This window comes from Mauremys mutica, chromosome 9 (genome assembly GCF_020497125.1).
Source record: "Mauremys mutica isolate MM-2020 ecotype Southern chromosome 9, ASM2049712v1, whole genome shotgun sequence".
Taxonomy (NCBI): domain Eukaryota; kingdom Metazoa; phylum Chordata; order Testudines; family Geoemydidae; genus Mauremys; species Mauremys mutica.
Window position 1 is genome coordinate 16,937,594 of NC_059080.1, and position 21,693 is coordinate 16,959,286.

The 21,693-nt window shown below is 39.8% G+C and overlaps 1 protein-coding gene across 6 annotated transcripts in view; it reads left to right on the top strand.

The window, feature by feature from the left end:
- LOC123377216 (phosphatidylinositol-binding clathrin assembly protein-like) overlaps positions 1-21,693 on the top strand; it is a 50,773-nt gene that overhangs the window by 6,738 nt on the left and 22,342 nt on the right. For all 6 annotated transcript variants that reach the window (XM_045029824.1, XM_045029826.1, XM_045029825.1 and 3 more), the window contains exons 2-9: positions 8,831-8,973; positions 11,972-12,047; positions 13,044-13,146; positions 13,334-13,427; positions 13,550-13,661; positions 15,090-15,196; positions 15,830-15,871; positions 18,462-18,547. In XM_045029824.1, the coding sequence (XP_044885759.1) occupies positions 8,831-8,973; positions 11,972-12,047; positions 13,044-13,146; positions 13,334-13,427; positions 13,550-13,661; positions 15,090-15,196; positions 15,830-15,871; positions 18,462-18,547 (763 nt within the window). The remainder of the gene's footprint in view (positions 1-8,830; positions 8,974-11,971; positions 12,048-13,043; positions 13,147-13,333; positions 13,428-13,549; positions 13,662-15,089; positions 15,197-15,829; positions 15,872-18,461; positions 18,548-21,693) is intronic.

The window sequence follows — 21,693 nt, forward strand, 5'->3', positions numbered from 1 at the left end:
TTGAACTCTACTGCCCTGCTCTCAGGTGACCAACCATCAGACTCATTCTTTAAATTCTCTGGGAATTTTGAAAATCCCCTTCCTGTTTGCTCAGCAAGGCGTGGAGTGCTCTCAGCGCATCTTTGCAGGTGACCATGCCTCCACGCGCCAGGCAATCCCCAGTATGGAGCAATGGCAAGGTGCTGGACCTCATCAGTGTTTGGGGGAAGGAAGCTCTCCAGTCCCAGCTGCATTCCAGCTGTAGAAATTACGATAACTTCGGGCAGATATCAAGGGACATGATGGAAAGGGGGCATGATCGGGATGCACTGCATTGCAGGGTTAAAGTGAAGGAGCTGCAGAATGCCTACCGCAAAGCCTGCGAGGCAAACAGCTGCTCCGGTGCTGGCCCCGCGACCTGCCGTTTCTACAAAGAGCTGGATGCAATACTGTGGGGGCGACTCCACCTCCACTCCAAGGACCATGGACAATTCAGAGCCAAGTTCAACAAGGCAGGAGGAAGAGGAAAGTGGGAGCGAGGGTGCTGAGGAGGAGGAAGACACCCCGCCATCCCTAGATGCATGCAGCCAAGAGCTATTCTCAAGGTGGGAGGAAGGTAGCCAGTCTCAGAGGCCAGTGCTTGGGGAAGGACAAACACCAGAGGACGTGCCCGGTAAGTAGCTTTGGGAAGGAAGTTATTCGGTGCGGGCTCTTGGGGTGAGGAGGGTTAGAGCTGCATGCGTGCCTAGATGCGGAATAGGGCGTTGATGTGCTCTCTCACATCACGGTATTTGGCCTCAGTGATCTCTCCAAAGGTCTCATCCAGAAGCTGTGCAGTGCGCTTGCGCAGGTTCCTTGGGAGCACTACTGTACTCCTTGTCCCAGTCAGGCTAACATGCTCGCGCTACTGTGCCTAAGGGGTGGCGGAACCATTGCTGCACCACAGGCAAGCTACATATGGGCCAGGGTAGAAACTGCATTGTAGTAGAAGACCCTCCCTTGCTTCCCAGGTCACCCTCAGCAGCAAGAAATCTTCCAGGACGAACTCCTATGGAAAATGTGGGGACAGTGTTCAGTATAGGGGCCCCCTGCATCTGTTAGCTCTCCCCAAGGCACAGAAACCCAGAGGACAGTACAGCAGTGAAACAATCAGTCCCCCTCAACCCCATGCTTACTCACCATTTTGAGGCTCCTGTGGGTTATGTGCGCTCGCTTTGGGACAGGCAAATTTTGCTATTGTGTAGACTGTGCTCGTCTTTTTAAGTACGGGCGAATCATTGCACTGTCTGGTGTGAACAATGCTGCCTCTGTTAAGTGTTGCATTTTGCCTTTACACATGCAGCCTTGAGATCTCAGCCATTCATGTTATCACCGTCCGAAAGACTCCAAAGAATTAGGAAGAGGCCACGTAGAAGCAAAGAAAATGTGTTGCATGAAGTAATGCAGCATTCCCTTCATGAAAATCAAAAAGCGCAGGAGTGAAGGGAGAGTGAAAGGTTCCGCCAGCAGAATGCAGAGCGCTGGCGCCAAAGCACAGAGCGTCTGATAAGCATTATGGAGTGCCAAGCAGTCTCGATCCAGGCACTTGTAGCCATGCAGGTAGAGCACTGCCGCGCCTGCCCCCGCCCCTGCAGCCGTTGTCCCAAAACTCTTGTGCCCCCAGGTCACCTCCAACCCACTTTCCCCAGCATCTGGGTTCTTATCACCACCAGCTGCCTCCAACACCTGTAGCTTCACCACCCAGCCCTGCAAATTACGACCTTTACCCACTGCGCTCAATCCCCACCACCATGCATTTTAGCCAGCCTGATGTGCAGCACTCATTGCACAGCACTCCAGACAGGAAGGCTGAGTATGAGAACAGGACATAGCAAATCTGTGATTGAATTGTTCCCCACCCCACCCCCTTGTCCTTTCTGTTTCCCAAGCAGTTGTTTCTTTTCAATAAACGAATTTTCTTTTAAATAAATGGCTTTTTTGGCTTTGAAAACATTCTTTATTATTGCATTGAGTAAAAGATACCTTAGCCCAGGAAAGCAACAGGCACTGCAAGTCAGTGTAGCAAGCACAGATTCCTGCTAACATTGGAACCACTGCACTTCGCTCAAATGCAGAGCACCAAACATTACTGGTGGCTTTCAGCTTCAGATTGCTCCCTCAAGGCATCCCTAATCCTTTCAGCCCCGTGCTGGGCCCCTCTAATAGCCCTGCTCTCTGGCTGTTCAAATTCAGCCTCCAGGTGTTGAACTTCCGAGTTCCATGCCAGAGTGAATCTTTCACCCTTCACTTCACAAATGTTATGGAGGATACAGCATGCGGATATAACTCCGGGGATGTTGTCATCAGCCAGGTCCATCTTCCCATACAGAGCCCCAGTGGCCCTTTAAACAGCCAAAAGCACACTCCACAGTCATTCTGCACTGACTCAGCCTGTTGAACCGCTCCTTGCTGCTGTCAAGGTTCCCTGTGTAGGGTTTCATGAGCCATGGCATTAAAGGGTAAGCAGGGTCTCTAAGGATCACAATGGGCATTTCGACTTTCCCTACAGTGATCTTCTTGTCTGGGAAAAAAGACCCTGCTTGCAGCTTCCTGAACAGGCCAGTGTTCCGAAAGATGTGTGTGTCATGCACCTTTCTGGGTCAGCCTGCATTAATGTTAATGAAACACCCATGGTGATCCACAAGCACCTGGAGAACCATAGAGAAATACCCTTTCCGATTAATGTACTCGGAGGCTAGGTGGGCTGGTGCCAGAATTGGAATATGCATCCCATCAATCACCCCTCTGCAGTAAGGGAAAGCCAGCTGCAAAGTCATGCATGTTACCAGTGTCACAGTTCTTCTGAGCAGGATGTGATTAATGGCCCTGCAAACTTGCATCAACATGATTCCAACGGTCGACTTTCCCACTCCGAAGTGGTTAGCGACCGATCGGTGGCTGTCTGGAGTTGCCAGCTTCCAGACTGCAATAGCCACTCGCTTCTCCACTGGCAGGGCAGCTCTCAATCTCGTGTTCTTGTGCTGCAAGGTGGGAGCAAGCTCATTACACAGTCCCATGAAAGTGGCTTTTCTCATCTGAAAGTTCTGCAGCCACTGCTCGTCATCCCAGACTTGCATGATGATGTGATCTCACCACTCAGTGCTTGTTTCCTGAGCCCAAAAGCGGCGTTCCACAGTGGAGAGCATGTCCGTGAATGCCACAAGCAATCTCATGTCATATGCGTTACACGAGTCGATATCATCAGACTCCTCTCTCAGTTTGTAGCTTAAGGAGTAACTCGACTGCCAAACGTGACGTACTGGCGAGACCCAGCAGCATATTCCTCAGCACTTTGGGACCTATTCCCGCAGAACGAAAGGGAAGACAGAGTGCACAGTACAAAAAATGTTGAAAGATGGAGCCAAATGTGGATGGAAGCACAGGGATTGCTGGGATGCGAAGCGATGCATCGTGGAGCGTTTGGACAGGACCCAGAATGCCCTCCCCACCCACCCTCTTCCCACAAGCCACAGTGCCAGAATGGGAAGAGGTGCTCTGTGGGATAGCTGCCCATAATGCACCGCTCCCAATGGTGCTGCAAATGTGGCCACGCCAGTGCGCTTCCAGCCGACAGTGTTGGACACACTACAGTGCTTTCTCTACTGCGCTCTCCGAGGGCTGGTTTAACTCACAGCACTCTACATTTGCAAGTGTAGCCATGCCCCAAGTTAGTATAACTCATCAGCTTCTAACACAATCATTCTGTAGAACAGGGGTCCCCAACCTTTTCAGGACCAGGGACCGGTCATGCCTGCGGAGGGAGCGCTCGTCCCGCGGCTCGGGTAGACCTCCCGCAGGCATGCCTGCGGGAGGTCCACCGGCTCCGGTTGAGCTGCCGCAGGCATGACTGCGGACAGTTCGCTGGTCGCGCGGCTCAGCTGGACCGCCCGCGGGCATGCCTGCGGCAGCTCAACCGGAGCCGGTGGACCTCCCGCAGGCGTGCCTGCGGGCGGTCCAGCTGAGCCGCGCGACCAGCGAACCGTCTGCAGTCATGCCTGCGGGAGGTCCACCAGAGCCCCGGGAGCAGCGGACCTCCCGCAGGCATGACTGCGGAGGGAGCGCTCGTCCCGCGGCTCGGGTAGACCTCCCGCAGGCACGCCTGCGGGAGGTCCACTGGGTCGGTTCGCGGCCCGGTTTGTAAGAGGCCGTGGACCGGTACCGGGCCGCGGACTGGGGGTTGGGGACCCCTGCTGAAGAACATGGGTGTTATTTCACAGTGTGGCCACTCTTCTGAGTGAGGCTAATTTAAGAGGCATTAACTTGTGTAGATAGCCCCAGTTTCATATGATGTGATTCAATCACACTGCAATAGCAACTTCCTTGCATATTTCTAAAATACAATCCAATTCTTACAGCTTTGGAAGAAGATAGTGATCTATATTTTAAAAAGGGAAACTGAAAAATTAATTTACTTTCCGGGTAATCTGAAACCAGTTTACTTGTTTCCACATCCCCAGGGATTCTTTCTCCCCAAATTTTAAGTTCTTAATTAAATCATAAACCCATTTGAATAATTGGAGAATCTGACTTGAACTCAGAAAAGTAAAACAAAATCACTGTTAGGGCTAAGCTTCTTCCTAAATGTTCTCATTGTGCTTGTGTTGTAGTTTGTAGATCATACAGGTTTGGAAATACCTAAAATGAGTTGATACAATGATTATAAAGAGTAGCTTTAGTCCTAATGAACAAAGTAAAGAAACCTGAAATTGAACTTGCTGCATGACTTAGCCTTTTATGAAAACTGTGATTATTAGATCACTATCTCTGGACCTCTGGCTGTAATCATGAATACAATTGAAGAAACATTGGTCTTGGTCAGTATTTGGCTGAGAAATCTCTAATGAAAACTCTGTGCTTGTCAGGAAGTAATGTGTGTTATTCGTTGAGTAGCTGTTTGATTTCAAATGAGCTGTGCTGATATTTCAGATGTTATAAAATGGATGTCCTGAATGTTTTGTAGGACATTAAAGATCCCATGACCCTCTTTATATGGTTACATGGTATTAATCTTGGTGTCTTGGCCAAATTCTAGTGTGGTTAATTTTCAGCCTGTCTATAATCCCCTTCAATTTTGATGGGATATGGTATTCTTCCAGTTTAAAACTGTTGTTTAGTGTTGCTCTTATAACAGTTTCTAAATTCCATTCCAGAAATAGCATTTCACTCTTGGTGGAAGTGATGCCTGTGTTTGTGGTTTGTAAAACACTCTAAGATGAAAGGTGCTATATAAATGAAAAGTCATATTGGAGAACTAACATCTTTTACCTGATGTGTTTCATTCCTTTCGTAACCTACAACATTTATAATATTTACTCCTATATTAGAATTGTGTCTACCTGTTGGTCTGTCTCACTGCGCACGCATACTCACTAACTGTTAGAGGTAGGTGGGTGATGGCGTGTAGAGTATGTTAACAATAGTCGACTGTCACAGGCCTGCACAAGTTGAGGTGTGGTTTTGGTAATATTTTTTTCTCCTAGTTTTTTTTCCCTTTCAGTAACAAGTTCAATTATTTAACATTTCTCTGAAAATAACCTTTTTATAGACCTATCTGTTCTGGAAGAAGTCACTCAGTTTTTTAAAATCATGAAAACCGCAGCAGTTCCTTATAAAAGTATTTACCAGCTGCCTAGTGGAAGATAACTAATATTTCACAATCATAACTATGCTAGAGCAGCAGGAGTTCAGCTAAAGGACAACAGAATCTGGCTAATGTGTAACTAAGACAATTAATACCTTGAATTTAGAGATCTAAAACAAGTGAGCTATAGTAGTCACAGGTTTGGTTTTGGTTACAACATATTGCATACAAGAATAAACATAGCTGTGGAATGAATCTAACCTTAACCAGATTATTATTTGTACATTAAAGTGTTTTTAAAATCTTATTAAGGGACTTCTTATGTCAAATTTAAGTTTAGTGAAAGCAAGCTTTTAGCCTATAAAGCACACTATTTCCATGAGCTCCCTTTTTATTAAATATTCCAGTAGAAAGATTTCTAAGAAAAACATTCCTCAGTTGTCATCTAATACAACACCACAGTGTCTGGATTGTGGTGTATGAGAACCTGAAAGTGGAATTGTGTAGAAAATGAATATGTAAGACCATTTTGGTAGATAGAATGATATACAAATTCTAGTTCAGCAAGAACTTGGAAGCTAAGGGCTTAATCTCAGTTAAATCAACTCCCACTTCCTTCATTGGATCGAAGATTGTACCCTTGGTTTGATCATGTAAGATTCTTGAGTACCCATAACTCAGTTTTGCCGTTAACTTTATTGGATTTATGATTTCACTTCTAAGATCCCTGCTCACGTGAAAAATACTATTGTATCGTTAGTCACCACTGTGGGTGAGCTCCCATCATGTGACGAAAATGCATCCCAAGGTGGTAGGTTTGCAGGATGCCTCACGTGTTCAAAAGTGTGGCTGGCTACTCATCATAGAAATGTAGGGTTGGAAGGGACCCTGAGAGTTCATCTAGTCCAGCCCCTGTGCTGAGGCAGGACCAGATATACCTAAACAAACCTTGACAGATGTTTGGAGGTTTTTAATAACCAGTTAGACAGTGCTGGCGATTCCACAAACCTCCCTTAGTAACCTACTCCAGAGCATAATTATCCTTATAGTTAGAAAGTTTTTCCTAATATCTAACCTAAATCTCTCTTGCTGCAGATTAAGCCAAGTACCTCTTCTCCTATCTTTATTAGATGTGGAGAACAACTGATCACTCACTTATTTATAACAGTCCTTTACATATTTCAAGACTTAGAGGGTACCTCCCACCCCCCCCCCCAAGTCTTCTGTTCTCAGAACTATGCTTGTCCAGTTTTTCTAATGTTTCCTCAGGTCAGGTTTTTCTAAACACTTTATCACTTTTGTTGCTCTCCTCTGGACTCTATCCAGTTTGTCCACATCTTTCCTAGAGTGTGGTGCCCAGAACTGGACACAGTACTCCAGGTGAGGTCTCACCAGTGCTGAATAGAGCAGGACAGTTGCCTCCTGTATCTTACATGAGACTCCAGTTAAAACACCTCAGAATATTAGCTTTTTTTTGCAACTTCATCACATTGTTGGCTCATTCAGTTGGTGATCCACTGTGAACCCCCAAGACCCTCTTCTAGAGTACTGCTTTCTAGCTAGTTATTCCCCATTTTGTAGTTGGGCATTTGTTTTTTCTGTCTTAAGTGTAGAACTCTGCACTTATCTTTATTGAATTTCCTCTTGATGATTTTAGACCAATTCTCCAATTTGTCAAGGTCATTTTGAATTCTAACACTGTCCTCCAAAGTACTTGCAACCCTTCCAAGTTGGTGCCATCTACAAATTTTATAAGTATATTCTCCACTTCATTCTTCAAGTTACTAATGAAAATATTGAATAGTATTGGACCCAGGCAGACCCCTACGCGACCCTCTCGATACAGCATCCCATTTTGACAGCAAACCATTCATAACCGTTTTTCAACCAGTTGTGCACGTCCCCCAATAGTAATTTCATTTCAACCACATTTCACTAGTTTGTTTGAGAGCATCATATGGGACCATGTCAAAAGCCTTATTAAATTGAATATATCCTGTCTACTGCTTTCCCCCCGTCCACTGGGCCAGTAACCCTATCAAAGAAAAAATTTAGGTTGGTTTGTCATTTGTTCTTGACAAATCCATGTTGCCTTTTGCTTATCCTATCAGTGCTTGCTAGTATTACTAGAGAGAACTATAGAAATTTTTATTCTTAGTATCTTATATTGGTATTGAGCTTCATTTCTGGAATAAAAGATAATGGACACAAATTTTAAAAGCTCCTAAGTACCATTGATTTTCATTTCATTATTGCCACTTGCTAGAAGACTGATTTTGTTTTGTGTACCAAAGAATAAAGCTGTTATCTGAGTTCAGAGAACACAGATTAAGACATTCAAGTGACTTTTATTGGGGAAGTAATTAAATAAGAAATACCATTGTGATGGCAAGTTGCACAAATGAATTTTTTATCATATCTGTAATGGACATGGGTATACAAGTGATGGTGATACCTCAAGTGTTCAGTTTTTTTAGTGGTCCAAGCATCTTTTGTTACATATATTGGTAGATTCCTATTTTCGAAGACTTAAAATCTTATGGGGGGTGGAAAACCCTAGGATTAAAGCTTTTTTTTAATTTAATGTAAATATTCTATAATGTCACCAGGAGGAGTGGGGGAATCTTGTGTGTTTTTAAAAATCACTTTAATCTAATCTGGGCTCACTAATATCTTTTAATCATGTGGTTGTTGCATTATGTTCACTAGAGGGTGAAGTTAAGATTGTGAGAGTGGCCCCTAACTTTGTATTTCCATTTTTTAAAGTTAAATTAACCTTAACTCTGAATTTGTAATGCTTGATTTTGAGAATAATTGCAGCATCCCTATAATATATTTTACTCTATCTTAATATAGTTTTTTAATTGTAATGTATGTAAGGATTTTTTCCTTTTTCTATTCAAAACTTTTAGAGCACGTCTACGCTAGTAAATTGATATGTGCTTTAGTAGAGAAGCTTAGAATAAAGAATTCAGTTCCACATTTTAGTTTAGTTTTCATTTATTTTCTGTAAAACTGCTATTAAGGAAATAAAGCAAGAGATGGAAGACTGTTTATGGTTTGCAACTCCAAAAGGAAATATAATTGTTAATGCGTCAGGTTAAAGCTTTCAAATGGTATGGAGTCCTGTATAAAGCAATTAACATTCATGTTACATGCTCAGCCTGTGAAACTTATTTCTGTCGCATCTTTGAATGTCTAAACATAATGCTTTACTTTTTTTTATTTTAGATCTAATCCAGTGCACAAATGAGATGAATGTGAATATTCCACAGCTGGCAGACACGCTTTTTGAGAGGACTGTTAACAGTAGCTGGGTTGTAGTGTTCAAAGCTCTAATTACAACACACCACCTCATGATGTATGGAAATGAGGTGAGACTGATTACCTTCTGATAGTTATATTATGGGGGCATCTCTGGAAAAAAATCAGAATGCCATAAAGAAATAATTGTGAGCTGTGAACTTGAAGGGGGGAAAAAAAAGTAATACACTTAATTTTTCTATCATTATTGGTTGTAAATTACCTTTCTGATAGAAAATTAGTGAAGTGCTATTCATCACTACTTATAAAGTCAGTTAATTTCAAACGAAACTCAGTAGATGTCTAAATCCATGTCATGCCTCTTTTCCAGTAACTTTCCGTCCTAAAGTACTATTGACATTCATTTACCACCTATGTTTAGTTGAGTTTAAAAACAAAAGATCAGCAAAACTTATTTTAAAAACCTTGTGGTATAGTAAGCGATGGGACAGATTTTCTTTCCCAGACCACAATATGACATTAGAAATGTCATCTTTAATTGTACACAATTTCTCAACTTTCCAATGAAGCCTAAACAGTCAACCTTTTATGTCAGATAATAGAGCTTGTCATCTCAAATATCCAAGTCTGCATCCCCATGCTTATTATAGGTTGTCTGTTGCGCATATGACAGAAATCGGAGTGCAGAATTGTGGCTGAGGCAAAGTATCTCTAGAAGAAGGTTTTACCTTTGCTTTAAATGTAAACATTAAAGAACCACTGTGAAAGATTTGGACCTGATCTTCAAGGGGTCTGACCAGGTTATTGAAATAGGCAGTATATGACTGTGACTTTAGAGAGACATGGTGGGTGCAGTAAAATCTGTTGTTGGAAGAGACAAACTTTCTAGCTTACACAGCTAGCTTACTCTTCTTCTTCAGGTCACGGAATATTGACTCTATTGAGTTAATTTATTATATGCATATGTTGATTTAGTTATAGCAGCCTGTTTGGAAATAGAGTATGGGCAGACAGTGGCTCCAGATAAAACACCACCTGTAAACAATTCAGGATGTTAAGATCACTGTTGAGCTCTATTAGCTGTGAAGATGCTACTTCCAGGTTCTTGCCAAAGTTACGCAGTTTCTCAGCCAAGTCTGAGAAGGAACAGATCAAAAGGGCTATAAACAGTTCAAAATTTTCTCTCTGCCCACAGTGAGGGAGATTGTCATAAGGGAGTTGTTCACAAAGAACAGCCTGACACAGCCACAGACCCTGTGGGAGGGTCTGAAGCAGGCCTTCCTATTTTAACTAAGATGGACATGCGTATAGACTGTTTCATTGTTTTAAAATCTGTTTCCTCTTCGCTTTGCTGTATTCCTACTGTTAGGATAAAAATGGTTGGTATTAAAAAAGCTGCCTAGTCACTGTGTTAGCCACTGGTCACTGAAGCTGGGTGGGAAATACTTTGCCTCTCCTGTGATCATGTTTGAGATTTCTAAAACGTCCCTGTTCTGCACTGGGATGAAACCAAGATCTTTCAGATGTGGGGTGTGTTTGTTTGTTTGTTTGTTTTTGGGTGGAAAAACAAGAGACACACCCCAGGATAGCTTGGCATTGAGGGTATTCACCTGATTCAGACTAATGACTTGAACCTGGGTCTCCAACCTCCCCGATGAGTACCATTACCACCAGGCTATAGAGTCTGTTTCTGTCTTTTGAAACTGTTAGTGTGTATTAAAAAAAATTCATTGGGTCAGAGAGCAGGAGAGAGAGAGAGAGAGAGAGAGGACCACCTCACCCCAGAATAGCAGCCTGGTGGTTAGGACACTTAGGATGTGAGAAACTGGTTCAAGTCCTTGGTCTGAATCAGGCAAAACAGAGAGTTGAATCTGGGTCTTCTACATACTAGGTGAGTGCACTCACTACTGGCATATTCTGGGGTGGGTTGTGTGTCTGGTTTTGACCAGAAATGCCATACTGAACCTGAGAAACCTTTCCCTATGAAAGTTTTTTGTTGAATCTGGTATGTTCCCAGGTAAAGTTTCCGTTTTGACAAATTGGACTATTCAGGCAAAATACTGTTTTATTGAAAAATTCCCAACTAAGCCTACTGGTCACAATTCACGAAAGGCAGACTTACAGTACCAAACTCAGCCGGGCCTTTGAAGCAATCGTTGTTGGTAGGAAACGTGCTATAGCCCAAGACCTAGGGGGTTGCAGGATTCCACCCTGAGAGATGTGAAGGCATGCGGCTTTAACCTGAGGGGAGCTGCTCAGACTCAGTAGGGGTCAGAGGTGCAGTTAGTCCTGCAACTGTGATGACAATATTTTTTTTTCCTGAAAAGATAAGTTCTAACTTATAGTTTGAGTTGTAGGAAGACATGATTGTGTGCATATTAATATGTATTGAAAGTGACAGAGAGACTTAAATTGTTCATGAAGCAGTTTCCTTTTAAATAACATTAATAAGTCGAGCTATAGATTTAGTCATCTCCTCTTTCTTGTCTCATCTGTTTAGTCAAATATTTGAGCAGGAGGAGGAGGAGACTAATGCTATAGACTTACTTAGAAGTAGTATAATGCCAGGTGAGTTAATTACTCCATTAATAACTATACAAATACTTGAATGCTTTAATGTCTGTTTTTATAAAGCTCTGTTAAAGTAGAAAAACATTCCTAAATAGTTTGTAATTGTCTCTTTAACCCTTACATAGAAGTTAGAGTCGTACAGAAGAAACTTTTAGAGCACCTATAGTTTTTCTCCAATTTCCCTACTGTGAGCTACAGAATTAACAAAACTTTTACTTAAAAAGGCATGTAAGCAACTCCCTCCAATGCTAATGTAGCTTCATGTGTGGACAGTGGAGTGCTTTTCTTCAGACTGAACCAATTTCCTCTGCTGAACGCTCAGTTCTGAAATTTAATGTATTTAATTCACATTAGTTTACTAAGTTTTGGTGAATCGTTTTTGTTCCAACTAATTTGTACGTTGTAGATAAAAGTAAATGTTGCCTCTGAAATACCCAAGTTACATGCAGTTGTTTTGTAATCTGATTCTTAAATGTATTACATTTGATGAAGAAAAAGTAATTTTCAAGCAGTTGACATTTTTTTCCCCTTCATCAGCGCTTTATCCAGTATCTTGCATCCCGAAATACATTGTTCAATCTAAACAACTACCTGGACAAAAGTGCCATGCAGGGTAAGAATCTTTTTCTTTGTGAAAACTAAGTTGCAAACAGTAAAGTATTACCTTTTTCAAGACAAGGTTGGCAAAGCAACCAAATAAAGCAAACTCCCCCCCCCCCCCAAAAACCCCCTACATAACAAAACAAAATTGATTTTTTTTCATGTCTTAAATATATGCATTTTTCTAGCTCTGCATTAGTAGTGATTGTAAGTCACTGGTGTTTAACAGAAAATGACATTTCCGTGAAAGAGGGCTTAATTTATATTATGCAGTGCAAAGTGATGACAGTAAGCAAAGGAAACGGGGAAAATTATGGGATGGCTGACAGTTACACAGGTGAGAGCTGGAAATGTGCTTATAGTTACTTGTGTCTTTTTAAAAAGGCATTTATAACTTAACACATGAGCACTGGAATAATCTTTTTCATATGGCTTCATTCCACAATGGGTGGGAGTTATTAATTGTCAAGCTTCATAATATGGTCATTAGAACACGTTACTAGTGGTTAGTGAAAGCCTTTCATGCAGATCTCTGAAAGGTGTTAGAGGTAGTTTGTGTGATGATAAAAATATATATATTTTAGTATTTTTTTTGAGAGCATACTTTTTTTACAGTAGCTGAAGTTCAGTAGTTCCCATCTTTAGTCTTCAGCATTTGACTGATTTCTGTTTCCAGTGAGCTGTATACTATAAGAATAAGAGTGCCTCATGGTTGCCAACAGTAGCCTCTCCTGCTGTTGTTAGGTGAGGCATTAACATAGTCCAGATAACTTCCATGGAGTTGTCATCACTTGAGAAGATGGTGGCTGCAGTGTGCCTCAAGGCTAGTGCAAATAATCAAGAGAAGAATATGGAGGGAGGCTTTAGAGCCTCTGCAAGTGAACATGGAGTTCTCTCCTTATACAAGTTGTGTGCAATGACACACCTTATAGAATAGTACTAAAAAATGATTACAAAATAGATACTCTTCCTCTTTGAAATGTCTAACTAGTAAACATTTAATTTTCAGGTTATGATATGTCTACCTTCATTAGGCGATATAGCAAATACTTGAATGAAAAAGCACTTTCTTACAGACTTGTAGCAGTTGACTTCACCAAAATGAAAAGAGGGTAAGAAATATTCTCCTTTTTGCCTTTCATTTCAGATATAAGAGGTTACTAATAGTCATGTATATGCTTGCCATAGAACTTTGCTGCCTTTTAAACTGTAGTTAAATACAGGGTACTAATCATATCAAGGCATCATATGTTCTAGGTCACATGTACATTTATACATTTGGCATTTTACACATTGTAGGATAGATGGAGTGATGAGAACTATGAATACTGAAAAGCTTCTGAAAACCCTTCCAATTATTCAGAACCAGCTTGATGCGCTCCTTGATTTTGATGTAAGCACATTCTAAATTGTATTTCATTGTTAAAATATTTTATTTAATTGATATGGGAAGAAACTTATTGGTATTTTTCTCCCCACCAACACTTTTAATCTCTCTCTTCACTTTCTACACAGGCAAATCCAAATGAATTAACCAATGGTGTAATAAATGCTGCCTTCATGCTTCTCTTTAAAGATTCCATTAGGCTTTTTGCAGCCTATAATGAAGGGGTTATTAACCTATTAGGTATGTGGAACTGGTGTGTATATGTGTGCATATGTTCTTGAATCTTTGGGGGAGACAGTGAGGGAGAAGTAAAAATTTAAAAGCAAATTGAGTCTGTTTAATAGCCTAACAAATTAAGGGCCAGATCCTGCTTCTGTTGAAGTCAATGGTAACTTTTATCATTACTGTCAGTGACAGCAGGATTCATCTTAAAGACATTGATATATAGGCCTTATTATTTTTCAAGCTGAAGTGTAAATCTGAGTTATTCTTGCCTTAATTTCTATTTTAGAAATACTAGAAATGTGTTTTGAATGTTCCTTATAACCAGGTTATAAAATAATGTAGCCTATAAATACACTTTAATTGGGGGAGGGGCTCTAAAGTAGGTTGGCCTGTGCTGGGTTTACTGAGCATACACTTTTTTAAAAAAGGTTACTATTTATTTGCTGAATACACAGTGCCCAGTGCGCATTGTTGGGTTTCCTATGTCTTTGTTTTATCAACTTTAACAACTGGTGTTCATGGTCTTGTGCAGATTGTAGAGTTCTACCTTGCTGAGTTCTTGGCTATGGTTAACATATGTCAGATATGGTTTTTAAGTGGATTGTGCGTTCAAGAGTAACTAAGGGGGGAAAAATGTGAGAATCTTGCACAAAAAAGACAGTAAAGCAGTAAAATAATTTATTTAATTTTTGGATTCCGCTTTCACTCTCCTCCAATAAATCTGCCAGTGTATTTCATTTTATTGATGCATTAAAATCTACAAGTTTGAGTATGAAAAATAAAACTCAGTACTCAAAAGGGTGCAAATGCTATTCCCGTTTGACAGGTTTACTCCTAAGGATTCTGTACATTAATATTGACAAGTCAAAGTTAGATACATGTGAAAGTTGAATTTACATTTGAAATGCTTCCTTCAGATTTTATATCTCCATTTACAAACCACAATATTATTGAGATGTTGATGTGTAGTTTAAAAATGCTTTAAAAATAGATAATACTCATGGTGCATTTTTAATTTACTAAAATCAGCTACTGCATTACTAGTGGTTGAGTGCATCTCATGGACTGACTTTTTGCAAACATTTTTCTTCAAAATAAAGCCCTGCTTAGCTGACAAAGAATTTAAAAACAGATTAAACACTTTACATTCAGGCTGACTACAATTGTCCACCAAGTTATAACTTGCTGAAATCAACAAACTCATTGTAAATATGAAGATTATTATGAGTAGTCTGAAACACGTTACTCTTAAAGATAACATGGCTTTCTATATTAGTTAATATCTCCTCTCCCTAAAATTATCTAAAGTTATTGTTTGCAGTGTTGTATCTTTTTAAATCTCTTGCAATAGCGTTAGTTTTCTTGTTCTGGAGTTTTTTGGGGGAGAAGGGTTTGGGGTATTTTTGTATCTTTTTTACAAATGTCCTTTTTTTCACTCTTCAGAAAAGTATTTTGATATGAAGAAGAACCAGTGCAAAGAAGGTTTGGATATTTACAAAAAGTTCCTAGCCAGAATGACCAAATTGTCAGAATTCCTCAAAGTAGCAGAGGTAAATAAACTTACATTCATTAAAAGGGTGTCATTTAGCTATCTGTACTGGTACAGTAGTCCCATCACAAACAGTCTAATGTTTGTGTGATTTGCTGTGCAAAATAAAACTTCTGTAGGTTGCTGAATCTGAATGTCGCTTAAATGCTTTTTTTTTTATATTGAGTGATATTTTTAAGGCACCTTTCTTCACCTAACAATTACTAACAGCACAGTAAACCTTTCTGTCTAAAATGCTACTAAGAATCTGCTTTTACACATTGATTAGTAGATGGAAATGACTGGGCTGGATGATATTTATAAATATTTACAAAGCATTCCTTTGATATTTCTGCTCCAAATAGAGCATAAATTCAAGCAAGCTGTGTTATTTCCAGCTCTTACAGTAAATCTCAGCATTTGTGCATGAAATAGTGCAAATAGAAATATGGTTTGAGCTTGTTTGACATATACACTGAAATTCTAGCTTAAAACTTGTGTTAGAATTGGCATGTACAATGTACCAGTTCAGAAAGTTATTCATGTCCCTTTTGATACCTTAGCTTCTGTGTAACATTCAGACCTCAGTTTTTCTTTTCATTGCCGCTGCATGTAGTAATGTACATTTTTTTTCCCCCCTTTTTTGTGAACCCAGCAAGTTGGAATTGATCAGGGTGACATTCCAGATCTTACTCAGGTCAGTGTACATTTCATATTAATTTAACCCAGTTCTTTTGTCCTTTTGTGTTTTAATGGTTAATGTATATCATATTCATCCTGAGAATATATTCTCTTCCATATATTTATATATGGAAATATACATGTTCACTTTTTCCATAGATTGTTATATGTACACAGTTCTTAAAGGGTTCTGCAATTCTTTAATAAGAGTTCTGTTTTAAAGCAGTGACGTTTATCTGGTTTATGGGGATAGTTTTACTAAAACAGAAGTTTTTCCTTTGAGTCCTTTGTGAATCTGCCTCTCAAGTACACAGGCATACTGTGCCACATCTTGGGGAAAACACTCAACTCCATTCAAGCAACAGGTTTCATACAAAGTTACACAGCAGTACATACCTGTATCTTAAGCTTTGTTACTCAGCTGTGGAAGCTTTTCCAAGGTCCACAAAGATAACAATGTAGGTCTTCTGATATTGGCACCAGTCATATGTTCAGCACTGTAAGATATGCACACAAATTAAGTCCCTGCTCCCCAAAAACTTTAATGATGGGAGACATTGGGAAATCTGGTGGTGAGGGTAATTTACAAGGCAGAATAAACTAGGTTGATTCTAGGTGTCTTGATAAATTGGAATGTGGACAGTACAGATGGAATCGGTATGTATAATCAATTTAGAGGAACATTGACCATCCTTATGACAACCTTTTTATTTTATTATGAAAAGTGTTATTACAGCACCCAACTGTCTGTCTTTGTGCCATTCATTGTTCTGTACAGTATACCTCCATCTAATCTTGTACGAATTTTTTTACAAACTAAATAGCACTAGTCTCTGATCTTTGTGAAAATTTCCCACCCCTATCAATGTTGTTAATATTCATTATCCTTTTTTAGGACTTTGCTATTTCTTTGTTTGTAATAAAACAATCTGGATTTCTTGAAATAGTTGATTTCTCTTTGCCTGGTCTAAGTGGACCAACAAAAACACTGCCTATCTATCTTCTGTACTAGTCAAGACACTGGTTAGTTCCTTTCAACGATTTATTGGTATGTACTTCATAGGCAGCTGTAGAAGTGGCCATCAGATCTCTAGAGACCAAAGATGAGGACTTGTAACTGGCCAAGAAACTCCCATTTCTGGACTTGCTCTCTTGTTTGTGAGAGTCCATGTCTATTCTAATTCAGTCAATTTATGGAGCCATGGCTGTGTTGACGACAGGGAGTCCTATGTGTAAAACAGTGGAGAGAAAATTCTTGCTCCAAAGCCAGACTAGCAGCCCTGCCCTTAAAGGCAGGTTTATTTTCAAGGAGGTGTTGAAAAAGGCTAGGATCATCTGAAACATTGCTAATGGTGTTAAACTGAGTCAATCAGTGTTGAGGGGAAATTTCAATTGAGTTAAACTAACTTGAATAAAAAAAGACACCCTATTTTTGCCCATGTAGACAAGGCTTTTAATCAGCGTCTGGCTACTTTTTCTTACATCTTACTAAGAACTAAATCAGCGCTGGATTTTGGTGTGGTTTATTCTTCTACTTTATTAGCTGCTTGCTTCTGTTCATCCATTTGTCAGTAGTTCAGGTGCCTCATTCACTCAATCTTAAGCACTTCAGAGAGAGATTAAGGTTTCCAGATATAGAAAGACTTTGTAAATTTATTTGTGGTATTTTAAACACATTTACTGATGTCTACTGTTGAGCTATTTCACTTTTTTAAAAAGTCTGTACTTTGACATTTTAAAACCTAGCTTTTTGCTAGGGATAGTGGAATGCCAGAGAAGTCTGCTTTAAAAAAAAAAAAAAAAAGGGGGGGAAAAAAAAAAAGAACATTTAATGTATAACACTTTTGTCCTGACTGAAAACTATCACCGTATAGTCAGTTTTAATGTCTAGATTATAAGAACTGCTGGTATCATGTGTTGATTTTAGTTCACAGATGGATCTGAGAAAAGAGGGAGGGAATGTTAACTTGCCATAAAGATATGAGTGGTAAAGGAATAGCAATTAATATTCTACATTGGTGTGAGTGCAGTAAAACTATTTTGTTGCTTCCAATAAAGTGGTTATGTGGGTTATACTTCAGTTTCTAAAAGGTAGTTCCCCGTTGTACTGAGAATTGTGTTTGCTCACACTGGTTGAAAGGATTTATCATCTGATTTAAATTTGTTTATGGATTTTAGACAAATGAAAGTATATCCTGCCATTTTTTTTTTTTTTGCTACTGTAGCTAGAGAATTAACACTTTCTGTAAGCACTCTCACAGTTTTGGGGCATGCTAATTAGAGCTGAGTATAATTAACTGACCTGCCTTGTTACTGAAGTGCTTAACACAGCTAATGCTGTTGCTAGAAAATTCCCATCTTTGCTTCTATACATGTGCCCAATTTGGGGGAACTTCTGTTTCGTAAACCAGCATTTAGTGATCATGTTTGCATATTTTGATTGAAAAGGGGATATTGCCAAAAAATGAATCTTGTGAATCGAATTCAAGTGTATGATCTAAAAAGAAATGCATAATTGTTTAGTTGGTGGATGGGGGAATTAATCTGTACACAAGATGATAATGCATTGTTATCAAGCAGATGTTTTATGAGAACTTTAACTTTAGGCACCCAGCAGCTTGCTTGAAGCATTGGAACAGCATTTGGCTTCTCTAGAGGGGAAAAAAACGAAAGAAGTCTCAGCTGCCAGCAGGTAAGCATCAAGTGGATCACAAAGATGTCTTCTATTTTAATTCTCTTTGTACTGAGGTATTTTGAGTATCGGTAAGTTTGAGGTCTTCCCTGAGATATTCGCATCCTCCTAGAAGTAAGTGGAAGGAAACAATGTGTTTTCGTTTTCTAGTAAGTGTGGAAAGCATAGACTAAAGCTTTATTAATAATGTTGCTCTGTTAGTAGAGGATATCACTTGAATGTACATTAAATGTTCTTATCTAGTGCATTTTAACATACAACAGTAGTAGCAAAGTGCTGAGCTGAGGCCACATGTAATAGCTTTCCTCAAAACGTTTTTACTTTATCTGTTAAATTCTCATGACTTGTCAGACTACTTTAACTGGCTTTTAAAGTACACACATGCCTTCAGTGCTTGCTATCTGGTGTGTATATTGCAGAATACAAGTTCTTCTAAAGACGTATCAGTTGTGTTAATTAACCTTATTGTGTAATTCCTTAACCCCAAAATATGGATTACCCTACTACCTTTATTTTATTTATTTTTGCTCTCTTGTGGCATTATTGTTGCGTAAAATAGTTCAGAAGCCTCTAAGAACTTGTCACTTTCCTTATGCTTGATACTGAAAATTTCTTCAGAGAAACTTATGGTGAGTGGTGAAATATTTCCCAGTATCCGAAGGAGTTCCATGTAAGAGTTTGTTTAGAAACCTAATATTAGGGAGATAAGATTTTTTTATTTGAATATTCCTCCTCAATGTTTGCAGCAGAAACCTTGTAGAATTGTCTTAATGTGCAGAATCAGAAACTGAAGCAGATTGTTTTAATTGTTTATGATGAATGAAGAACAAAAATAAATGTATTAAAATACAGATGACTACGAAATTAGATTTGTAAAGATTTTTAATTTCAGTAGTCTTAAAGGGGTTTTAAATACAGGTAAGGAGTCTTTTTTTTCTTATTTGATCTGTAACATCTCTTTATTCTATTTTTTCTTTTGAATTTGGAGAGAACAGGAATCAAGATCTCCTGAGTTCTAATCCAGATTCTGCCACTGACTTGCTCCATAGCCTTGAGCAAGTTCCTTTGTGACTTGCAAAATCAGCAGTTGTGACTACCTAATAATTTGTACAGTGCTAAGTGTTAAGTAATATTTATTCATGACCTCATAATCATTGTCCTTCTGCCTGAGTATTGGATACGACTTCTTCAGGACCTGGCAATACTCCTATACAGTATCCCTCGTGATAATTAAGAGATGGAAGGACCCCATCATGGGATGCACTTCCCAGTGCAAGCAGCAAGCTATTAGACTTGTAAATTAAAGGTAGACCCAATCTGTTGAAGATATTATCACTTTTGGCGTATGTCACCAACTTTACTTTTGTAAAAGTTGTATTGCTTTTTAAATAGAGATTTAATGAGTTGCAGAAGGTGTAAGAGATGGATGCAGAGAGTTGGGAATGTGTTTATGGAAATTATCTCCTCTCCCACTGTGGGGGTGCAGGAAAATAGTAATCTTTAAGGGCATATTTCTCCTGTCAGACATATGTGGGCCATTCTCACTACTGTCTGTTCATCCTTGCACACAGGCAGGGTAACTGATGTTACTTCAGATCCTCCTGTGCCTCCTATGTTGGTAGGAACAGGAGTACTTGTTGCACCTTAGAGACTAACAAATTTATTTGAGCATAAGCTTTCATGGCTCAAATAAATTTGTTAGTCTCTAAAGTGCAACAAGTACTCCTGTTCTTTTTGCGGATAAAGACTACACAGCTGATACTCCGAAATATGTCGATAGGCTATCCCTCAGCCCGTGCCGCTTCCCACAGCACCCATTGGCCTGGGATGGCGAACCATGGCCAGGGGGAGCCACGATCAGCTGAACCTGGAGACGTGGCAAGTAAACAAACTGGCCCGCCCCACTGGAGGCTTACCCTGGCAGGCTTCATGCCAAAGGTTGCCGATCCCTGGGCTATGTGAAGATGTTTCTGTGTCCTGCAGTCTCACAGCATGTGGTAGACTTCAACCAGTTGGCAAATCCAGACCCAGCTATGGTATTCTGGGATCTGATTGATTGTCAAATGCAAAATTTGCTTCTTTCTTCCACCTGGCCTGAATGCACCTAGCGTAGCTTCCTAATTGTGATTTGATTAGCATTATCTGAACTCAAAAGCCAGACACTATGGTTACACTTGCTCAGATAGCATGATGATGATGATCAAAAGCATGGTATACAAACTTAGAATCATAGTCATGCTGGAAATTGAAGAGCACAGCCATTAGTTTTTAAGATTGTTCATGACATGTTATTCCAAAACTAGTGCTTATTACACATGGGTAAAAAATGCAAATCCTCTACTGGATATTGTTTCAAGTCCTGTTTAGTTACCAAGTAGTTGCAGCTTTCTGTAACAGATACTGCTTGCATATGATCCCATGATGTTTTTGGTATGCTAACCAAATTCCACTGTGCTAATCGCCAGTAACCAGCCTTCATAGGACAGCCACTAATCAGGAATGCCATGTTGCTTTTGCTGCACTGATAGGTAAGCCATGCTTGCCACATATATGGCAGAAAAATCATGCTAATAGAATTTTGAATGGCTGACTACCTCCCCACCTTAAAATGGGGCATGTTATGGTGTTTCACACCACTGTCCCCATTTGGCTCCTTACCAAGCTGTGCGTTTGGATGGGATGATGGCAGATCCATTTATTTTTACTACTGAAAGATGCGTTGTCACTTGATGATGAGGTGAGGAAGAGATGGATATAGTTTTAGCTTCTTCACCAAAAGATAGAACAATATGTACAATCAGTGTTTGTGATAGTTGGACAAAACACCCTTTTTTTTTTTTTTGGCAAACCCCTTTTTTGAGAGATGAAGTCAACATAGGTGTGCATATTTTTCAGACAGCCACAGTTCTGCATTGCAGCAGAGTCATCGCTTGAGCCTCTTACCTCAGATTTTCACAAGTAGCTGGGAGGATTTGGCTCTACAGCATCAAGTGTGTGTGGGCATGCTAGCTCGCTAGCTCCTTACAGATTTACAAGTGCTGTTTCTCATGTCAATATAAAATACTAACACACCTGTTTATGTATGCCATTTGCAATTTTGTTCAACTTATTTAAAGTATCATTTACAGCAGGTATATAAATTGTGT